General features: G+C 43.6%; 1 protein-coding gene across 4 annotated transcripts in view; it reads right to left on the bottom strand.

Annotated features, from left to right (window-relative positions):
* AFF3 (ALF transcription elongation factor 3) overlaps positions 1 to 21,937 on the bottom strand; it is a 557,646-nt gene that overhangs the window by 45,037 nt on the left and 490,672 nt on the right. For all 4 annotated transcript variants that reach the window (XM_082427229.1, XM_082427230.1, XM_082427231.1 and 1 more), the window contains one exon: positions 3,527 to 3,713. In XM_082427229.1, coding sequence (XP_082283355.1) covers positions 3,527 to 3,713 — 187 coding nt within the window. The remainder of the gene's footprint in view (positions 1 to 3,526; positions 3,714 to 21,937) is intronic.

Genomic DNA, 21,937 nt, shown 5'->3' with positions numbered 1-21,937 from the left:
AGCTCAAACAGCCAAGAATTAGGTGGCAGGGGAGGAGGGTGAACTCAGGGCTTGGGGTCCCTTTCCTGCCACGCTGCTGGCTCTGGTCCACTTCCTGAGCTGTCCATCAGGGTTTCTGCCCAGTGCATTTGATTGTTTCCTGGCTTGCTGCTTTGTATTTCCATCCAGGACTCTCCTCTCTGATCAATCTTCCCTCTGATTAGTGTATAAGCTCTCCACCGTGTACTTTAGTCTCCACTTCATCTATACCCTTCACAGCACCCACTGCCACATACCCCACAGATGCCTAATTAAGGAGAAGCCTGCTGAATCAATGAATAACTTGTACCGTGTACCTGCTGATTTTCAAGAACAATCTAGGGCAGCATTCTCCAAAATGTGCTTTGAGTTCATATATCCCGTAAAGAAAGGTTTCCATGGTCAGATACATTTGGAAAATGCCACAATGGAGAACACCGTTTACATGAGCAAAATTAAGTGATGAATGATGCCCTACGGTAAAGAAACAGGTGAAACCTACTTTATTCTGGATCTCCTCAAAATCCTGTGACCAGGCTCTTGTCCCTGCAGCATCCTTTACTTGGGGGACACCAGTCTAAGGAGCTCTGTGTGCTGGTGTAAACGTGCTAACTGAAGGGCAAGGCGCTCCCCACTGTGAAGCTCGGGCGTGAAAGGGAAGATACAACTCAAATGAAAACAATTAGGCTGAGGACAAGCAAGCAAACGTCAGGCCATAGAGAGGGGGTCTGCAGTGATGGAAATACTGTTTTCGGGGTCTCTTCCGTGCTAGCTTGCAGACAAGGGGTTATACTGTGGTGATTCATGTGAAATGCAGTGGCTTTCTATAGCCACGGGCGTAAACAACAGCTCGATGAAACTCAGGAGAGCCAAGTGGGTGTCCAGTGCTGGACGTTGAGGGGGAGAATGCAGGTGTCTTGGGATATCATGAGGGTCTCCTGCTTTCACATCAGGGTATTTCCAGGAAGGAAAGGAGGGCCACAAATGTTCTGCTGCAAAGCAGCGTAAACAGGTCTTCACAACAGAATGTGAGGTGTGTGGCTATAAAGAGCTAGATTGTCCTGTGGGGGGAAAGGAAAAGGGGTCTCACTGCTCTCTTTAAGGGGTCCTGGGCCAGCTCGGCCAGAAGAAGGCAGAGATGCCTTGGAGACTCGGCAGGTAATGCTTCCCCTCTTTGCGACCTTCATTCTGCAAACTCACTGTATTTCTTTTCTAATTTTTTTTTTTTTTTTTTAAATTTTTGGCCATGCCACACGGCTTCTGGGATCTTAGCTCCCCGACCAGGGATCACACCCACGCCTTTGGCAGTGAAAATGCGGAGTCCTAACCACTGGATCACCAGGGAATTCCCTCATTGTATTTCTGAAGGGCGTGTGTCTCTAGTCACCTTGGGAAAAATGTTAAAAGATACCTTACTTTTATTCCAAGGAATACATTCCTTTCCAGCAGAAAGAAGTCACCTGCAGTGTGGCTACATCTCTTGTCACTCCTGCACTCCCCCTGCCTAGAGAAGCCAGGAGTTGAAAGCTACACGTGGCCTCAGGCAACTTAAACTTTGAGGCCTGGGTTAGCTGACGCCCCTCCTCCTCCTCAGCTAGGGGCCTCTGGTAGCTGCTGGAAGAAACAAGAAACGGCAAGTGCTTCCTTTCATCACCAAAGAGCTCAAGTCTTTGTAATTATCTCAGTGACATTTAGAGAGAATCTGCTTAAAGCCCTTTATAGCTGTACTTCTCCGAGGCTGCTTTCAGCCTCACCTAGAAACTCCAGGAGTCACATTTCAGCGTGCAAATGAGACTCAACTTTCCTGAATTTAACCTTCAAAGTCACAAAGAGCCTGGGGTAGAGGTAACATTCACAGACCCTAATGCTTTTAATCCACCGCCACTGTCCCCCTTGGCTCTTGCGATGTCCCTGGAACTCAGTTCTTTCTACTAAATATTCTGGAGTTTTTCAACAAATTAGAGCATAAAGCTGGCTCTGAAGAAGGCCGGTTAACGCCTCTGTTTTATTTAACTCCTGTATTTTTGTTTGTTTCAAATTATTCCTATTAGAATATCAGCTCCGTGAAGACAGGAACCTTCTCTGTCAGATCACTGCTGTCTCTCAGGGCCAAGCATCGTATCTGTGGCAGAGACGCAATAGATCTTCGTTGAAAGAACACTAAATGAATGAATGAATGGATGAATGAATGAAATGATGAAGAAGGAAAAATAATTTAGCTTCTGGGAAAAGTCAGGATTATATCAACGTATGGCTTTTATAGGTTAATGTTGCTAAGGGCCTTCCCCTTAAATAGGGAGATAGGGATAGAAAGATAGACAGGGAAAGGGAGAGAGACAGAGAGACACAGAGACACAGGTACACAAGCTGGAAACATGGGTCTTGCGGGCCTTTAAAGGTGCTCCTGGGGACTTCCCTGGGGGTCCAGTGGTTAAGACTCCACACTTCCACTGCAGGGGTCACAGGTTCGATCCCTGGTCAGGGAACTAAGATCCACACGCATTGTGGTGCGGCAAAAAAAAAAAAACAAAAACAAAAACCTCTTACCACCAAGGTTTGCATATGTGGGTTTGGTTTCATTTTAGAGCATATTTAGAAATTTGGGCCCAGAGTGGTACAGAAGGTTGTAGGTAAAAAGTTAAATCCTATGAGCCACAGTAACATCAAATGTTTATACACTCAAGAAGAAGCATATTTTATTCCCTCTTTAGAAATCAAAGTCTACCCTTACAGATCCAGGGACTAGAGAAGTGTGCTCTCAGCCGTCTCTCAAGAATCCATGCTCTGAATTACTATTAAATTTCCCCCTTTTTCCCCTTTGAAGTAGAAGTAGCAATGGCTTTTATTGGGACCTTAAAATATTTTTATACGAGGCACCTAAATCTTCCACACAGATACTCATCATAGCTATAAAAGTTTTCATTAGTATTTGTAAGTTGATGCTAATTTTCCTTTTTATATTTTCACAAAGAAAACAAAGGAGGTTTTATTCATATTTATAGCCCTTGTTCTCCTAATCTGTGATGAACTGAAAAAAGGTAAGATTCTAACCATGTCTAATCCACAAAACTCCTTTCCCTGTGATTTATGGGGGCTCACACCTCCAGGCGGGGAGCTGCCCTGTCTGCTTATTGCCTCGGCTGACCCTTAGGGAGACCCGATCCTCAGGTTATTTCCAGTCAGTGATGTTTACAGCATACTTGGAAAGTTCTGGAAGTCAAGATAGAGAATTTTGGACCATAAGAGATGAAGTTTCTAGACTTCAAAGGAAGCTCTGTGATTAGGAGCACCGTGAGGAGGGGCTGGGGGAAATGAGCCTAAACCAACCCTGGCAGGCTGCCAGGAGGTGGTGGCCTAGAGAGGTCACGGCGGCTCGCAGGCCAGCGTCATAGCACTGAGGCTGGAGGAGCAGGAGGTGTGAGAACCACACTCGGAGGAAGACTGACTTCGCTCACCGGGTGGGGGAGAAGCAGGCAGGGGAGGCGCTCAGAGGCCAGCATGTCCTTACCTCCGGGCTGGAGTAGTGGGGAGGCTTGCTGCCCTCACTCTCGCTGGAGCTGCTCTCGCTCTCTGAGTCAGATCCCGAGCTGCTCTCTGAGTCGCTGGAGGAGCTGCTCCCGCTGCTGCTGCTACCGCTGCTGCTGCCCTTGCTGGAGGGCACGGAGGGCCTGCAGTTGGCCTGCGGGAGCCCAGCACTGCCAGCCCACGGGGCCCCGGGAAGGAGAGGGAAGGAAAGTCGAGTGAGCAAACACGCATACACCACCGAGCGAGCTGTTGTTCCACCAGCCTGTGCATCTGTCAGCGTCACCTGAAGCTCCAGAGCCACCGTCAAGGTCAAAGCAGCCTCACAGTTAAAACAATGGATGCACAGAAATTAAACTGGGAGTGAAAGTCAGTGCCACTTGGTAATCAGGCACTCGTCAGTGTGACTAGTTTGTGTGATCATTTTAGAGGGGAAGGTGGTGTAATTGCAGAAGGACTGTTTCTCTTTTGCTCCTATTTCTGGGAATGGCTTTTCAAATGCATTCCCGATTCCAATCACTGACAAAAAGGCAAGGAAATCTAAAATGCTTGAAATATTTTGTAAAGAACGAAAATGTCTGTTTGCTTTATTTTAGGAAGTGGGCTGTGAGGAAGGGCACAGTGTCCTGCTCTGTGCTCTCACGGCCTGCTGGAAGGTTCCGGAGACGGCGGGACCGACAAAGTTGTCTTGCTTCCCACCTCTTCCTGCCCACAGAGTCGAGTCCTGTAGTCTTTACAGGAGCCTGCTTGCTGTATAAACAGTAATTTTCCTTTGAGCTCTTTATTAAAGAACTGAAGATCCCTCACTGACACATTTTTAAATATTCTAGACTTTAAAATTCAACCCCAGTACAGTGGCTAATAGCAATACTATTTTGAATTATACTCGATGTCCATATCCCTGCTGAAATTTGCCAGAAAGTTACATACTCAAATTATAGACTCAAAGAGAACAGGAAACATGGACACTTCTCATGGTAATTAATTAACCACAAAAATGCAAATCACACACATCCACCCAAACAGTGAGCCAAAAAGAAAGTTTCAATACTCACATAATAGTCAACATCTTCAAAGTCCTTTATTAATTGCATTGAAACACACCTGACTGTTTTTTCGAGGTCAAACTCTAAACCCAGAAAATGCAGTGACCACTTTTTAAATGTTGAGTCAGCAAATATCTGCTTGCCCCTTCCAGCTGGGACCACTGCTTCAACAGGATGAATGCGAGTGAAGGCCCAGGGCTGAGGGAGCTTGTCAGAGTTTATGGTCTCAAGTGCAAAGCAGCCAGGACAAGGTAAAGGACCCTTTTCACCCGCCCCTTAAATCTTTGACAAATGCTTTGCTCAAGGACAGAGTCTCATAAATCCTCAGTGTTGGGACAGGGAGGGGGGGGGCGGTGTTTAAAACTCACTGGAACCTTGCTTCTCCCAGAGGAATGATAAGACAAGAAACTATCTTACAGGATGTACCTGAAAGTCAAAGCACTGTTTTGAACTGCAGGCTTAGGGAAAAATGGAGTTTGAACATAACCTTCCCTAGCGGTTTTTATTTCTTCTGCCAATGTCATGGTCCATACCTACTGTCTGACAAAATTCTTCAACGTCAGACAACATCTGCACCTTTACGCCTTGCCTGAGCTGCAACAATTCCTATTCCAGCCTGCTGTTTGTTCTGGTGTTGAGTGAGGGATCCTGGATCTTTTTAGAGAGGCTGGGAAGGGACGGTTAGTGATCAAAGTGTTGTAATATTTCTTTCTTCCCTTATGAACTAAAATCCATCTTTCCTGGCGGCTGAGTCGAAATGGCTACTATCAATGGAGTCATTAAAAAAAAAAAAAAAAAGGCTATTAGATTGTGACTGAACACGAATGGCTGGGATCCACGTTAACAGTGTGCCAGTAAGTCCCCCAAACACTGGGGAAAAACTCCAAAAACAAACAGACAAAAACCCACCCCAACCCAAACAAACCAACCAAAACGTAAAAACTCCCCAGAGCCAAACAACACATGGTGGAGGAAAGAGATCTGTCTCCCTGCCACACTCTGGAATGACATTTGCTGAAGACTAGGAAATTAAGAGAAATAAAGAGCATTTTGATTGGTTTTATATGATGGTCAAAGGCTTCGAGCACCAAGCGGTACATTCTCCCGCTTTCATTCCGACAACAAAGGACACTGAGGCCGCTGCTGTGTGCACCTGGTTGCTGTGTTTGCGGCAGAGGCAGCAATGTGTGTGCGGTTCCCTGGGGCTTGCACCGCAAAGTGACTGTCTTTTGAAAAGCTGCACTTTAATTTCTGGGAAAATATCCATTAAACAGTTCCTGGGCCGCCTTCCTTTTCTGACTGCTGTCCTATCGTAATGAGACCCACTAGCCCAGCGAGACAGAGTCTCTGATCTGAATTAGATTGGCAGAAAAGCCTTAGAGTCTTATGTTTTCCTTCCTTAAATTAGGAAATTGACTTAAAACGACAGTTTTACTGGCGTAATTATTATTTGTTTTTGAAACCGTCGGGAGAGCCAAGAATTTCAGGTTTTCTTCCTGCTTTGCTTTGAAGCGCTGTGAGGCCCCAGTCCTCTGGAGTCAGGGCCGAATACATTCATGTTTCAACGGTCCCGGTGGAGACAGTGTCGCTGGAAGCAATCCACGTCAAGGATGGGGGGCAGGCTCGTGTGCAAGGGCTCTGGTGGCTCCAGTCGTGGGATCGAGGTAACTAGCCCTACCTCCAGAAAGCCTGCTCCATTAACTAGGCTTTTTGTGGGTCTCTGGGGGACAGCTGGTCATTCAGGACTCAGCACAATGACTGCTCTTGCCATGAACGCGTGCAGTTGCTTTGCCTCTGCTGGGGGAGCTGTAGCAGCCAGGGTGGCAGAACAAAGAAGCCGGGGTTGGTCATCACTGCAGATAAGAACTAAGAGAAGGATGGGCTCAGTTAAGCCAGGGAGGCTCTTTCGAGTCATGGAATCAAGAAGATGGAAAAAGACACATCAGACAGACCCTCCGGAAAGAAGACTTCAAGCTTTATATATTTAAAATTGCAAACTGCAAAGTTTGGTGTGCTTACTAGCTGTCATGTTTCCGTACCAAAGACGCTAACAATTCTTTCAACTTAATTAAAAAAGCAACTTTTTTTCTGAAACGATAACATGGATTGATTGACATGATGACACAGCATTGGCCAATTTTTAGGAGAGTTCTTGGACCCTCTGCTATTTCAGGAACATGGTGCCATTGAAAACATGTGGGCATGAAAACATTATTGAGGTCATGGAATAAAAGCCTTTGTGTCACGAAAATTAGCACAGTGCCTGGGGCGTAATAGGTGTTCACCTGTGATTACTAAATGAAAGAATCAATAGAAAAATGTCTATCACTAGGTTAATGAGTTAAAGGAAAAAGGATTTAACCTTTCAAAAAGGTTACAATCTCTCTTTTCTAATAAAAAAAAAACACTTAAGGGGGTTTCAGCCCCTCTTGTGCTTTTCCAATGTTAACACCTCTTCCTTGCACAGAATGTCTTTAAATGTACCCTAAATTTCATCTGCTATATAATATAAGCCCAGTTCTCCCCTGGATGGTTTATTTACTTTTGGTATTTTGATTTCATGAAACGTTTTGCTGGTTTTGTGAGTGGCCAAGACCAAATACACGTTTGGGAGAGTCCCAGCTTTATTCTAAATGATCTGCTTGCTGTGTCCCCTCCTTTGGCTGCAGTGACACATTCTTTTCCGAATCTGGCCTGGGCTGAATCTGAATACAGACAGTAAAAGAAGAGATCTGGAACCTACATGCCTGGATCTTACAGCCATGGGTTCTCCTGCCAAGTATATTGTGGGGTCTGGGTAAATATCCAAAGTTGTTCACGAGCTTTGAACTAACAAGGAACTTGGTGGCAGGCTCTGTGCCTGGTGGGCACCGTGTGGATGGTCGTGATGCCCAACAGCCTGTGGGCACGCCACTGGGATGGACGAAAGGTTAATAATTTAGAAGAGGTCCCAGCTCCTTCTCGTTCAACACTCCGGATGAACTCAACACATGCTTGATTTCTAAACTGTAATCGGTGCCCTGGCAATGGTGTTCCTTTATTGTTGGCATCTCTACTGATATTAACTGATCTAAAATTATAATCACATAATGAGACATGAAAATGGAAAGCTGGCACAAGGAGGTTCGCTGATAGGACTGTTGGTCTTGTACTAAAAGTTTTTGTTAGCCCTGTGATACCTCCAGGAACAAGTCTTCTATTAAACATAGTTTTTGAAGCTCTTCATGGTCTGGCCTCAATCAAATCTTCAGCCACACCTCATAGGGTACACCCCCAAACCTTGTCTATAATAAATTTCTCACCGTTTTGACAATCTGCGTGCCTTTGCGTGCGCTATTTTCTATGCTACGAAGCCCTCTCTCCCTTTCTTCTTCTGGGTACCTCCAACTCACTCTTCAGGACTTGGTTGCAATATTACCCTATTCTGTAAAGTTTTCCTCAATTCCCCCAGGCATAGTTAATATTTCCTCCCCTGAGCCCCTTAGCACATCACCTATTTTTCCTTTGTAGCCCTTACCATACTAAGGGTAGGAATTATCTACTTTATCCTTGTATCCCCAGTGCTAGCAGGGGGTGCGGCATGAATAGGTTCTCAACAACTATCAGCTGAATGAATGAAAGAAAAATGATTCTTGACAAAGTAAGTCAATGCATTTTATTATACTATGAAATAGCCTATGAGATGTTCATATATTCACATATGTAGTTTTTCTGTTGCCTTGGGGCTGCCAAAGATTTCATAAAAGAGATGACTTAGAGAGCTACTATCTACATCACTGGTTGAAAATCCAAAACCTATAGGGGTCAGGCAAGTAGCATAAATGAGTGAAGTGTCCAGTTAGAAGAGAAACAAATGCCTAACACACGATGATCAAGACAGTGGACCCTTGGCTCCCCAGTGGGAAAGTGTCAGGCTGGATAGTCCTGACCGGTCTACTGCTTCCCCAGGCCAGCAGATCTCTGCCACGTGGAAATGAGAGCCAGTGTTACCAAATCTTTCAATTTTATTTTTCAGAGGAAGCCCCAAATCCTGATGTTTATATCAAATCTCCTGATTTTAAAACGCTAGTAACTAATTTGAGAATTTTTAACAATGAAAAGTTTCATTTTATTTTTTGCAATGAGACACATCTGTAGGTCAGATGAGGCCTGTGGGGTACCAGTTTGAGACTCGCTAATCTATGCCTTACTCTTACACCTTCTGAAGGCCTAAGATGGTTCCATTTAGAAGAGACACAAAAAGACCACAACCAGGAGTTTCACCTCTCGCAGGGATTCAGGTTAGCAGGGACAAACAAGAGGTTAGCCAAATACACTTATTCTCTCAGTCCACTTATTTAAACATCTAAAATTTAAAAAAAAATTACTGATTCAATAAGAAAAACCTCAAATAAACAACCTAACCTTACACTTAAAGCAACTAGAGAAAGAAGAACAAACAAAACCCAAAGTTAGTAGAAGGAAAGGAATCATAAAGATCAGAGCAGAAATAACTGAAATAGAGACAAAGAAAACAATAGCAAAGATCAATGAAACTAAAAGCTGGTTCTTTGAGAAGATAAACAAAGTTGATAAGCCTTTAGTCAGACTCACTAAGAAATAAAGGAAGAGGACTCAAATCAATAAAATTAGAATAAGGAGAAGCTACAGCGGACACCTCAGAAATACAAAGGATCATTAGAGACTACTACAAGCAACTATATATGCCAATAAAATGGACAACCTAGAAGGAATGGACAAATTCTTAGAAAGGTACAACCTTCCAAGACTGAACCAGGACGAAAGAGAAAATATGAACAAACCAATCACAAGTACTGAAATTGAACTATGATTAAAACTCTTCCAACTAACAAAAGCCTAGGACCAAATGGCTTCACAGGCAAATTCTATTAAACATTTAGAGAAGAGTTAACACCTACCCTTCGGAAACTCTTCCAAAAAAATTGCAGAGGAAGGAACACTCCCAAGCTCATTCTACGAGGCCACTATCGCCCTGATACCAAAACCAGACAAAGATATAACAAAAAAAGAAAATTACAGGCCAATATCACTGATGAACATAGATGCAAAAATCCTCAACAAAATACTAGCAAACTGAATCCAACAACACATTAAAAAGAATCATACAACATGATCAAGGGGGATTTATCCCAGGGATGCAAGGATTCTTCAATATACGCAAGTCAACCGATGTGATACACCACATCAACAAATTGAAGAATAAAAACCATATGATCATCGCAATAGATGCAGAAAACGCTTTTGACAAAATTCAACACTCATTTATGATAAAAACTCCCAGAAAGTGGGCATAGAGGGAACCTACCTAAACACAATAAAGCCCATATATCATAAACCCACAGCAAACATCATTCGCAACGGTGAAAAACTGAAAGCTTTTCCTCTAAGATCAGGAACAAGACAAGGATGTCCACTCTCACCACTATTATTCAACATAGTTTTGGAATTCCCGACCTTGGCAATCAGAGAAGAAAAAGAAATAAAAGGAACTCAAATTGGAAAAGAAGAAGTAAAGCTGTCACTGTTTGCTGATGACATGACACTATACATAGAAAATCCTAAAGATGCTACCAGAAAACTGCTAGAGCTCATCAATGAACTTGGTAAAGGTGCAGGATACAAAATTAATACACAGAAATCTCTTGCATTCCTATACACTAACAGTGAAATATCAGAGAGAGAAATTAAGGAAACAATCCATTTACCATTGCATCAGAAAGAATAAAATACCCAGAAATAAACCTACCTAAGGAGGCAAAAGACCTGTACTCAGAAAACTGTAAGATAATGATGAAAGAAATCAAAGATGTCACAAACAGATGGAGAGATATACCATGTTCTTGGATTGGAAAAATCAATATTGTAAAAATGACTATACTACCCAAAGCAATCTACAGAGTCAATGCAATCCCTATCAAATTACCAATGGCATTTTTCACATAATTAAAACAAAAAATTTTACAATTTGTGTGGAAACACAAAAGACCACGAATAGCCATAGTAGTCTTGAGAAAGAAAAATGGAGCTGATTTTAGACTATACTACAAAGCTACAGTAATCAAAACAGTATGGTATGGACACAAAAACAGAAATATAGAATGGAACAGGATAGAAAGCCCAGAGATAAACCCACGCTCCTATGGTCACCTAATCTATGACAAAGGAGGCAAGGATATACAATGGATAAAAGACAGTCTCTTCAATAAGCAGTGCTGGGAAAACTGGACAGCTACATGTAAACAAATGAAATTAGAACACTCCCGAACACCAAACACAAAAATAAAGTCAAAATGGATTAAAGACCCAAATGTAAGGCTAGATACTATAGAACTATTAGAGGGAAACATAGGCAGAACACTCTTTGACATAAATCACAGCAACATCTTTTTGATCCACCTCCTAGAGTAATGAGAATAAAAACAAAAATAAACAAATGGGACCTAATTAAACTTAAAAGCTTTTGCACAGCAAAGGAAACTATAAACAAAACGAAAAGACAACCCTCAGAATGGGAGAAAATATTTGCAAATGAAGCAACTGACAAGGGATTAATCTCCAAAATATACAAACAGCTCATGCAGCTCAATATCAAACAACCCACTCAAAAAGTGGGTGGAAGATCTAAATAGACATTTCTCCAAAGAAGACATACAGATGGCCAAAAAGCACATGAAAAGATGCTCAACATCACTAATTATTAGAGAAATACAAACGAAAGCTACAATGAGGTTTCACCTCACACCAGCCAGAATGGCCATCATCAAAAAATCTACAAACAATAAATGCTGGAGAGGGTGTGGAGAAAAAGGAACCCTCCTACACTGTTGGTGGGAATGTAAATGGGTACAGCCACTGTGGAGAACAGTATGAAGGTTCCTTAAAAAACTAAAAATAGAGCTACCATATGATCCAGCAATCCCACTCCTGGGCATATATCTGGAGAAAACCATAATTCGAAAAGACACATGCACCCCAATGTTCACTGCAGCACTATTTACAATAGTCAGGACATGGAAGCAAGCTAAATGTCCATCAACAGAGGAATGGATGAAGAAGATGAGGTACATATATATAATAGAATATTACTCAGCCATAAAAAAGAACGAAATAATGCCATTTGCAGCAACATGGATGGACCTAGAGATTTTCATACTGAGTGAAGTTAGACAGAGAAAGACAAATATCATATGATATTGCTTATATATGGAATCTAAAAAAAAATGATACAATGAACTTATTTACAAAACAGAAACAGAGTCACAGAGGTAGAAAACAAACCTATGGTTACCGGGGGATAAGGGGGAGGAGGGATAAATTGGGAGACTGGGAGGGACATATACACACTACTATATATAAAATAGATAAGTAATAAGGACCTACTGTATAGCACAGGAAACTCTACCCAATACTCTGTAATGGCCTATATGGGAAAAGAATCTAAAAAAGAGGGGATATATGTATACGTATAACTGAATCAATTTACTGTACACCGGAAACTAACACAACATTGTAAAGGAACTGTACTCCACTAAAAATCTTTTAAAAATTTATCAAGTGGAAAGGAACCCTCTCTCAGTACTTCCAACCTCCAGCTCTGATTAACTGTATCAAAAGCTGATGAATGAAACAACCAAGCAGGTCTCTTCTATAGTCACTGCCCATTTTATCACCCAGTCAAATTAGGCATTACTTACTTTAGTTAAAAACCATTATTGTGGAAATTAAGCTCTGATTTTAAAAGTCTGTGTACCAAAGCTAGAAAGAACATGTATATAGATAGCCTTGTGAGAAAAATGACTCAAATAAGTGCGGTTCTAAAAATGTTAAGGATAAAAAGGTGGGCGGTTCTTTAAATTTATGTTCAGAGTAAATGGCATGGGGGTAAGGGATGATACTGGTGTGACCTTTGCTGAGAATTCACTTGCTGCCAGGTACCGCAGAGCCATAGCTTGTGTGTGTGTGTGTGTGTGTGTGTGTGTGTGTGTGTGTGTGAGAGAGAGAGAGAGAGAGAGAGGGGAGGGACTTGATAGACACTCAGCCAGGCAGAGAGCTTAGGATAGAGGAGTCAGCTTCTCCCAGGAGAAAAGTGTAACTGTCAGAAACCATACAGAATCATAAAAAGTAGATGAAATCAGCTATGAGAAACTGTAATGCAAGTTACAATACCACTTGTTGACAATGCAGAAACTGCACATCTTTCATTAATCTACAAAATCAAACAAAGAAAAGTTCTACAAATAAATCAGAATGGAGCACTTAGACCCCAGGGGAGGACAACAGTCATATCCCAACACAAAATAGCAACTCAGGACAACGGACAATACCTCCCTCAAGACCAGAGACCCTCAGGATTTTTGTAGTTGTTACTTTATGCCTTGGTCTCCTTCTTATAGGGTAGGTATTATTCTGTCTCCTTCTAGGTAGGGACAATAAGGATCCTAATAAGGGACAGAGCTGAGATTCTACTTCTAGAAATTTACCCTATGAAAATAATCAGGTATGTTTGAAAACATTTATCTACAAGGATATAGGCTCTTATGTTATTTGCAATAGGAAAGGATTTGTAAACAACCAAAACGCCCAACACTAGGGGATTATACACCCTTATGAGAATACTTTTCAGTACTATGTAGTCATTATAAACATATTAGCCCAGAATATTTACTGTGGTGAAAAATTCTCACTCTGTATTTGTGAAGCAATGGGCTTTCCAGTATGCCAGTCATCCGAGGGCAGAGAAATGGACCAGGACTACCTAAAGTGTTAAACCCTGCTTTTCCCCTGGCACAGAGGATGGGGTTTCGCTGACTCAGGGTTTTGCTTAAGAATCAGAGGGTCCCACTGTCTGTAAACAGGCTCTGACATGGGATTATTAAGAACACAGACTGTGTAAGTCTTCTTGAGTGGATATGTGAGGCCCAAGCATAAAAGGATTGAGGTGTAAGTACTCTGTTACAACCTCCAAGGGCACCTGGGGTACACACGTTCCAGCTCTGTCTCAGCTGTGTTTCTGAATTCTTTGCCAAATTAGTGGAGGACCTAATCTAACCTCACAGGATATCTGTACATGGTCTTTCCCTGACAGTCTTCTGGCTACAAAGTAGCATGATTGTAATTACATAAAAAATTTATTCAGAGAAAAAAACACTGTAAGGATATATACTCAAATGTTAACTGCGGATATTTTCCAATGGTGGACTTACAAGGATAAATATTTTTTGAACTTTCCTATTTTTTCCAGTTCTTCATTTTTTCACTGACAGAACATATGTTACCTTTTAAATGTCTATTTCATTGTGGAAGATGATTCTACTACTATATTATTGGATTTAGCTCGCTACTATTTTAGTTAGCATTTCGGGAAGATCTATGTTTATAGGTGAACTTGACATATATTTACATTGATCTATTTTATATTTGGGGCAATTTTTGGCAGGCTTTGCATCATGGTGGTTTTAGCTTAAAAGAATATATTGGATAGTGTTTTACCTTTCATAGTGTTCTATCTATAAGAAAAGCTTATATAGTATGAGAATTATCTGTTCCTTGAAAGTTTAGAACTTATCACCAGTAATAACACCTAGTCATAAAGTCTTTTAGAATGGCAGTTCTTCGGTTTATTTTACAATTTACTTCTTGGTTTGTCCATTTCTTCTCTTGTCAATTTTGTTAATTTTTTTAAAAAAAATTCTATTTAATTTATATTTTCAAGTTTATTTTACAAAATTTATATAATAGTCTCTTAAAATAAAAAATTGTATTTACTCTAAATTTTGTTCTCTCTTCCCTTTTTCTTTATTATATTTGCCAAGGGTTTGTCTATTTTATTTTATTTTCCAAGAAACAGCTCTTGATCTATATAATAATTGGACTATTTTCTGGCCTTGCTTCCTTCTACATTTTTCAGGATTATAATACTTTTATAAACTTCTTGAACTTCTTGAGTTGTTCATCTTGGCTATTTAAAAAAAATATTTATCTATTTATTTGGCTGCGCTGGGTATTAGTTGCGGCACATGGGATCTTTTAGTTGTGGCATACGAACTCTTAGTGTGGCATGTGGGATCTAGTTCCCTGACCAGGGATCAAACGTGGGCCCCCTGCATTGGGAGCATGGAGTCTTAGCCACTGGACCACCAGGGAAGTCCCTATCTTGGCTATTTTCATTCTTTCTTAATATCGGAAGCTCTGGGAACTATCATTTTGCCTTTGAACATTCCTATAGTTGCAGGTGATCATCCTCATTATGCTGTGTTTTTCATTTCTTTACTTTCTAAATAGATTGTTGTAGTAGTTTTAAATTTTCCTTTAATCAAATAGTTATTTAGAAGATTGCTCTTCAGTACAAGAGGACAATTAAGAAGGATAAACATGATGTTTAGGTCCAAAAATAAGCATGGGGGATATAGTTTAGCCTATGTAAACATTTCAGGCAGGATGGTGGCTTCAGCCTGAAGGGGGAATCCAAGGGCTCGGGTAAGACAACCTGTTAAAGGTGAGAAGAAAGGGGCAGGGAACTAAGATGGGAGTGGGGAATGGCTTGGGGAAGGGATTAAGGTCATAAAGAAGACTTACTCAGCATGGCACATATCCTAAGGTCTCTGAAAATTTCTGCCGGTCTTAGGGGAGGATAAAAGTCAACAGAACTTGCCACATTTAGCAGGAGAGAAATTCAGTAATATAGGAGGTCTATAAACTTGGACATAAATCATGCCTCATATTTCAAAGCTGATCCTGTGGTAGCATACGGAATATTTTGTGTTACAAGCCAAAGAAACCAGAAATCCTCCTGATCAGTTAATGGGGCCACTTACATAGTTCTATCAAGGAATGAAGAACTAATGCTCAAATTCCAATTTTATGAAAGGCTTTGGAACATAAGGCTTGATCGTCAATTTCAAACACCAGAGAGCACAGATGTCACCTCATGGGGCCCTTGTCATGTTCCACATTTCTGACCTTTATGACATCAAACGTTACAAATGACAGTAAGCCATTAATTCTTTTTTTTTTAATTTTTATTTATTTTTGGCTGCATTGGGTCTTCGTTGCTGCATGCAGGCCTTCTGTAGTTGCGGCAAGCGGGGGCTCCTCTTCGTTGCGATGCACGGGCTTCTCATTGCGGTGGCTTCTCTTGTTACGGAGCACAAGCTCTAGGCGCATGGGCTTCAGTAGTTGCAGTGCACTCAGTAGTTGTGGCTCGCAGGCTCTAGAGCTCAGGCTCAGTAGTTGTGGCGCACGGGCTTAATTACTCCACTGCATGTGGGATCTTCCCGGACCAGGGATTGAATCTGTGTCCCCTGCACTGGCAGACAGATTCTTAATCACTGCACCACCAGGGAAGTCCCGCCATTAATTTTTAACCAGCTGTCTGGTGCTCTGCTTCCTTAGCTTAGATGGGTGCCATGGTTTGGGAACTCTGTTTGAACAGCACCAAAACATTCTTTTAGGATTCCTGAGGTTACAGCATTACTGCCCAACTAATAATACTTGCTAAGGAATGTCAGTTCTTCTGCTCTGGGGTCAGCCCTGCTTTTGGATTTACCTGATTTTCTTTTTAGGGATGGGTGAAGAATTTTCTCTTGCAGATGAACCAAGAGAAAAAAAAGTTATTGCTTGGAGTTCTGGGTCATATTTGGAACAAAGTTTTACTTTCAGTTGATTAAAGACCCACATGTGACTCAACCAAAGAGGAAGACATTTCACAAATAAAGGAAAAATACAATAATGTACAAATATTCATTGGTTTCCAAATAGTCCTGGACCTGATGATATTTTTTTGTTTCTAAAATAATATCTAATTAACTTACTTTAAAATAAAGGCCTGTCGGAGAACATTCTCCACCCAGCTATCTTCTCTGGACTGAAGGCTTTGAATGATCAAACCCGGGCCCCCTGCACCGGGAGCACGGAGCCTTACCCACTGGACCACCAGGGAAGTCCCATCTATGTTTAATCTTCTGAGGAACTGTCAGACGGCTTTCCAAAGCAGTTGTTGCATTCTGCATTCCCACCAGGCGTGTATGAGGGTTCTAATTTCTCTACATGCCTGCCAACACCTGTTACTATCCATCTTTATGATTCTAGCCATAGTGGTAGGTGTGGAGTAGGAGCTCACTGTGACTTTGATGTGCATTTGTCTCATGAGATTGAACATCTTTTCATGTACTTATTGGCCATGTGTGTGTCTTCTTTGGACAATGTCTATTTAAGTCCTTTGCCCTTCAAAAATTCTTCATTAATGAATTATAATAGTTCTTTATATAATCTAAATAAAAGTCCCTTGTCAGATATACAATTTGAAAATATTTTCTCCTGTGTGTGGGCTGTCTTTTCCCTTTCTTGATGATATTGTTTGCAGCAAAAACACTTTAATTTGGAGGTAGTCCAATTAATCTGATTTCTTGTCCTTACTTTACTTTTAATAGTAATAAGTGCTTGAATTTATATGGTTCGTTAACATTTTTCAAAGCATTTTCTTTTCAAGTCCCTCCTCTGAGCCTCATGATAAACCTATAAAGTAGCAAAGTCATTATGTCTACTTTACAGAAGGCAAAACAGAGAGATTAAGTGACCTACTCAAGGCTGCACACCTAGTTAGTGGAGGAGAGAGGCTGCAACCCAGATCTTAGGCTCCTAATGCTAACCTGTACTCTCTGAAGAGCCAGACTTTCCCAGCAAGTGAGATAAATTATCAGCCTTTCCGGCCTCGGCCACATTTAGAGAATTTTTACCACGTGAGGCAGAATGTTGGGTAGGCTTTAGAATCAGATGGACAGACCCAGATGGACATTTGACCTCCTCTGCTTGCTGGCTGTGTGACCTGGGGGAAGTTACTTAACCTCTCTGAGACTCAGCTGCCTCACTGGATTAACGAGGTCATAACAGTGCTGACCTCACAGGGCTGCTAGGTGGACCAAATGAGAACATGCTTGTAATGTTCTTAGCACAGTGCCGGGAATATCGCAAGTGCTCAATACATAAGGTTAATACCGGTCTTTAATTTTTAAGAACTCTAATACTTCTTCCAACATGGCGGCCCAAACAAACAGGAATTCCTCCAGTTTACTGGCGTTCTTAACTTACTTCACCCATCCGGTCATTCCATGGGATTATAAAATGTCTGATCAGGAAAAAACCTGGGAGATTAGCTACTCTGTCTCCCCAGAAAAGGAATGTCCAAAATGACTCAGCCAATGAGCTTTCCAACACTACTTCTTAGAAGTCTCCTATTTCCATAAACCTGGCTGTTTTAGTGCAGAGCTCCAGACGGCTATGGCCTTGAACAAGGTCAAAGGCAGCTCCCAAGGGAGGCTGGCGGGGCTCAGAGAGACTGGTGGTACCCGGAATTGTGTCTGGCTCTTGAAAACACTCCTCCTAACCTCACCTCCATCGGAATAAACCAATTCCATTCTGCTCCTGTGTTTAAAGCAAGTAAAGTGAGCTTCTGAATGTCAGCACGACGTGGTGTTTAACTGGCATCTCACCAAGGGATACAGGACTTCAGGATGATGAGTACAAGTTTACGGAAACCAAATGACAGCATCTGAGACACAGATCTGCGGCCGTACCCGCTCAAGCTGCGATCCTGAGAGCTGCCGTAACCAGGCTGGGTTCGCTCCTCAGATAAGGACTCTCAGGGCAAATGTGTGAAGTATCATTCAGGTGTTTCTGCGGGAAGCGCTGCGCAGAAGGGCCTTCTGAAAGGCTATGTGATAAGCGAAAACATAGTAAGGAAGGACACGCAGGCCTCACAGGAGAAGCCCCAGGGAGGGGCGTTTCCAGGATTGGCTAATTCACAGGCTCCGAGGCCGCATCAAGGACCCAGGTTCTTTCCATCTTCCCTCACTGCCATCCTTGGCTTGCCTGCAGGCTGACGCGCCTCACGGCCCTCTGAGAGCTGCCACGGTCATCACTCATAGCTGACCATGTCCAGAGAAAGCAATGGTCCTGTCTTATTTCCCTCATTACACAGACTACCCCTCATGTCTCGCTGGGCTTGCGCTGTGTCACAGGACCACGACTAAACCAGTTCCACAGCAAGGGTAATAAGACCACGAAGATTGGCTTGGACCAATCAATAGCCCTTTCTTAGGACTGAAGCCTAACCAACCTCCCCTGAAGAACTTGCAGCTCAGGGTGGGGTGAACCGAATAGGGGATCCTCTCTGTAAGGAAGTGAAGGGTGCCTCTTGGGCAGGCCATCATACAGCCTGCTCCATCCAGGAGATCCTGGACACATGCCACAAACCCAACTTCCCAGCTACCTGCTAAATGACCATCAAGGTGAGCTTGATGCGTTATCCCAGCTGAGGTTCAAGGAGAGTGAGGCAGCCTGGAAACCTTCACACCTGGGTTGTAGTCATTCCCTGAAGGTCTCCACCTCCCCATCTATTAAGACATGGGCTTGGACCAGATGACTGCTGAGGTCCCTTGCACTACTAATATTCTTTGTAATTAAAAACCCAGTGACCCTCCTTTTAGTTACTTATCCCTAGAAATGCCTAATACCAAAATTTCTAACTAGAAGGTATGTTCATTTCTATGCAATTCATTTCCTTTCCCCCATTCAGGGTGATGAGCCGTGGGGAAGCCAAGAGAAAACCAGAGAACATTGGAGCCAAAAGTCACGATGACTTGTTACTGCTAGTTAGTCCCGATTGGGCTATAACATGCTGTCCTGTGTTTTCTTCCTGGCTGTGCACGGAGGTTACTGTGTAACAGCGGAGCATATGCCAAATGCTTAGCTCTGCTCCCTCTACAAGCCCAGGTAATCGCAGACATTCTTTTGACAACCACTGAGCCTCTGATTCGTCGGGCGCTGTGCTGGGAGCTGAGATGTCTTATCTTGCCAGGTGTTGACTTCGTGGATGAGCTGGAGGCACTATCTGCCTGAAGCCAGTCACATCCAGAGCATCTTCACGTAGTTTTAGGTCAATGGGGGTTTCTCTGCCATTTAGAATTCGCCCGGCTCCTTCCTTGCACTGTAGCTTTGCACTTCACCTGCCCGGCACTCTTCCGAGCGTCCTGGGGGAAAGAAGCACCGTGCCAATCCACGCCCTCAAATTTGGAGGGCCTAGAACAAAGTTCCAAAGAAGACAGTGTATGCTAAGTGCTAAATTCTGCGATAAAATTCTTAGTCCTAAGAATTTAGAGACCAGGAGAATAAGGAGGGCTAGCGTTTTCAGGTAGGAGTCCACGGAGGAAGTGAGAGCTAAGCTGGGCCCTGACCACAGGCAGGATTTCTCTGGGAGATGAGAGGCGAAGCAAGCCTCAGGGCAAGGGGGTGGAATAACGGCGCGAAGCCAAGGCCGACCAGGAGATGGAGACCCACCAGGGCGGGTGTGTAGGGTGAAGCAAAACAGGCTCAGACCAGGGGGTGGAATCATTTAACCTTCTTTCTAGTTTACAGAGTCCAGTACCAAGTAGCCCTTTAATTAATTAATTAATTTAGGTCCCAGGAGCCCGCGCCTGTGATCCCAGCCTCTTCCTCGATAGTCTGGACAGCGAACCAGGTCCCGGGAACCCTGGAGCCTGAGGCCTGCGGGCTCGCGCATGCGCAGTTCACGCCCACGCACCTGCCCTCAGGTATCCTCGTTCCCCAGAACCACGTGGACACGATGGCCCCTCCCACGAAGCTGGAGTCCGCGGATCTCCGCAGTCTAGCCCTTCTATCTAGGCACACGGGTGATGATGAAAAGAGCTGGAAAAATAGACTGGGATTGACTGATTTCCTGGACCAAGTGAAGTTCTATAAGCCAACATCCTATGTAAGAGAAAAACACTGGACCAGGAGTCTCGGTGCGGGCGCGGCTAGAGAGGGGGGCAAATGAGTCAGGGAGGGGGGTCCCCTCCAACCAGTGTGGCCCCTGTGAACACACCCTTCAGAGGCTGCGCCCCCAAGAGAACACTTGGTGAAACCTCATGGTTGAAAGCAACCCCCACGCACAGAGGCTGGGAATAGCCGAACCTGTGAGAGGGAAATGACCACGAGGACATTCTGGTCAAGGAAAGACACGTTTGGGCCAGGCCTCTGTTTCTTCACGGTTTGCTGAACATGGAAAGGTGCTTTGTGGGCAGGCTGAGCAAAGAGGGAGACCAGAAGAGTGGGGGGAGGTAAGAAAAGGGAGGGGGAGCAAAATAAACTAGAATGTGGGCAATATAATTTTATTTGCTTTATTATTCCTGAGTATGGTGCCAAGTTAGACTGGGTCCTGTGACTCCCCAGCTCCACCATCGTGGAGAGTGTGAGCAATCCTGCTTCACAAATGAGCCGCCTGCTAAAAGGAAAAGAATCACCAAGCATCGTGCCACAGGCCAAACTTCCAGCCCAGGCCCAGCCTGATGTGATGATTTCTCCCGGGAGGGTCTGAAGGGTCCTGTGCATCAGCTGGGGACGAGCCAGGCCTGCAGAGCTGCAGCTTGTTCTTTCACTGGACACCAGGATGGAGTCAGGAAAGGCAGTCAAGGCCCCAGCAGGCTCTGGGCAAAGGCAGGGGGACTGCACCTTGTCCCGGGGGGACAGTCCCTGCCTGCAGGGAGCTCCCGCTTCAAACCGGTTTGTCTCCTTGATCAGAATCACTCTGCTTCAAAGGTAGTCTCACTTTTCTTTTCCCAATGAGGAAAAAAGGAGCGAGGGGATTCACAGGAGAGTTTTGATAACAGGAGGAAGAGAGGGCAGGGGGAAGGTCTGTAGCCAGATGTCAGAGCACGGCTGGCAGTGTCTGCCTCGCATGATTCCAAGGAGCAAAATGCCTTTGGGACCTCAGAGTGTCACCTGAGAGAATGCACTCCGTGGGGATCTTAAGACCTTAAAAGACAGGCCTTTCCTGATGCTAAATAAGGGCAGTGGCCCAGCTTCCCTAAGCCCTGGAGCCAGGACCTGACACATAATTTGCAGGGCTCACTGCAAAATGAGTATGTGAACCTCTTATTCAGAAGGCAGGGAAACAAGTGTCATTACAAGCACTAAGATATAGAGCCCTTCTTTCTTCCGTGGTCTCTCAGTGTGCTACCACATTTTTTATTTGCTATTTCATGCCATGCTCTCTGAACCCTAGGATACTTGTGGGGTGAGTATAATCCCTCACAGGCATTGGGGGTCTTATCAGGTGGTGCCCTGGCCGGGGGATTGTGAAATTGAGCCAGACGTCTTCCCTTCCCATAGGCCCACTGACCCAAACCAACATGGGCATGGGGTAACCTCCGAGGGTATTGTGACCTTTGCACCAGGACGCATGAGGCACCTGGATCAGGTTGGGGGAGGAGGCTTGCCCCCAAAGAGCTGCCCACTGAAGACCCCGGTGCTGCCAGCTTGGAGCAGAAAGGGCT

The sequence above is a fragment of the Balaenoptera physalus genome, assembly GCF_965194825.1.
Source record: "Balaenoptera physalus genome assembly, chromosome: 15".
Lineage (NCBI taxonomy): Eukaryota > Metazoa > Chordata > Mammalia > Artiodactyla > Balaenopteridae > Balaenoptera > Balaenoptera physalus.
This window is presented reverse-complemented; position numbering and strand designations above follow the sequence as displayed.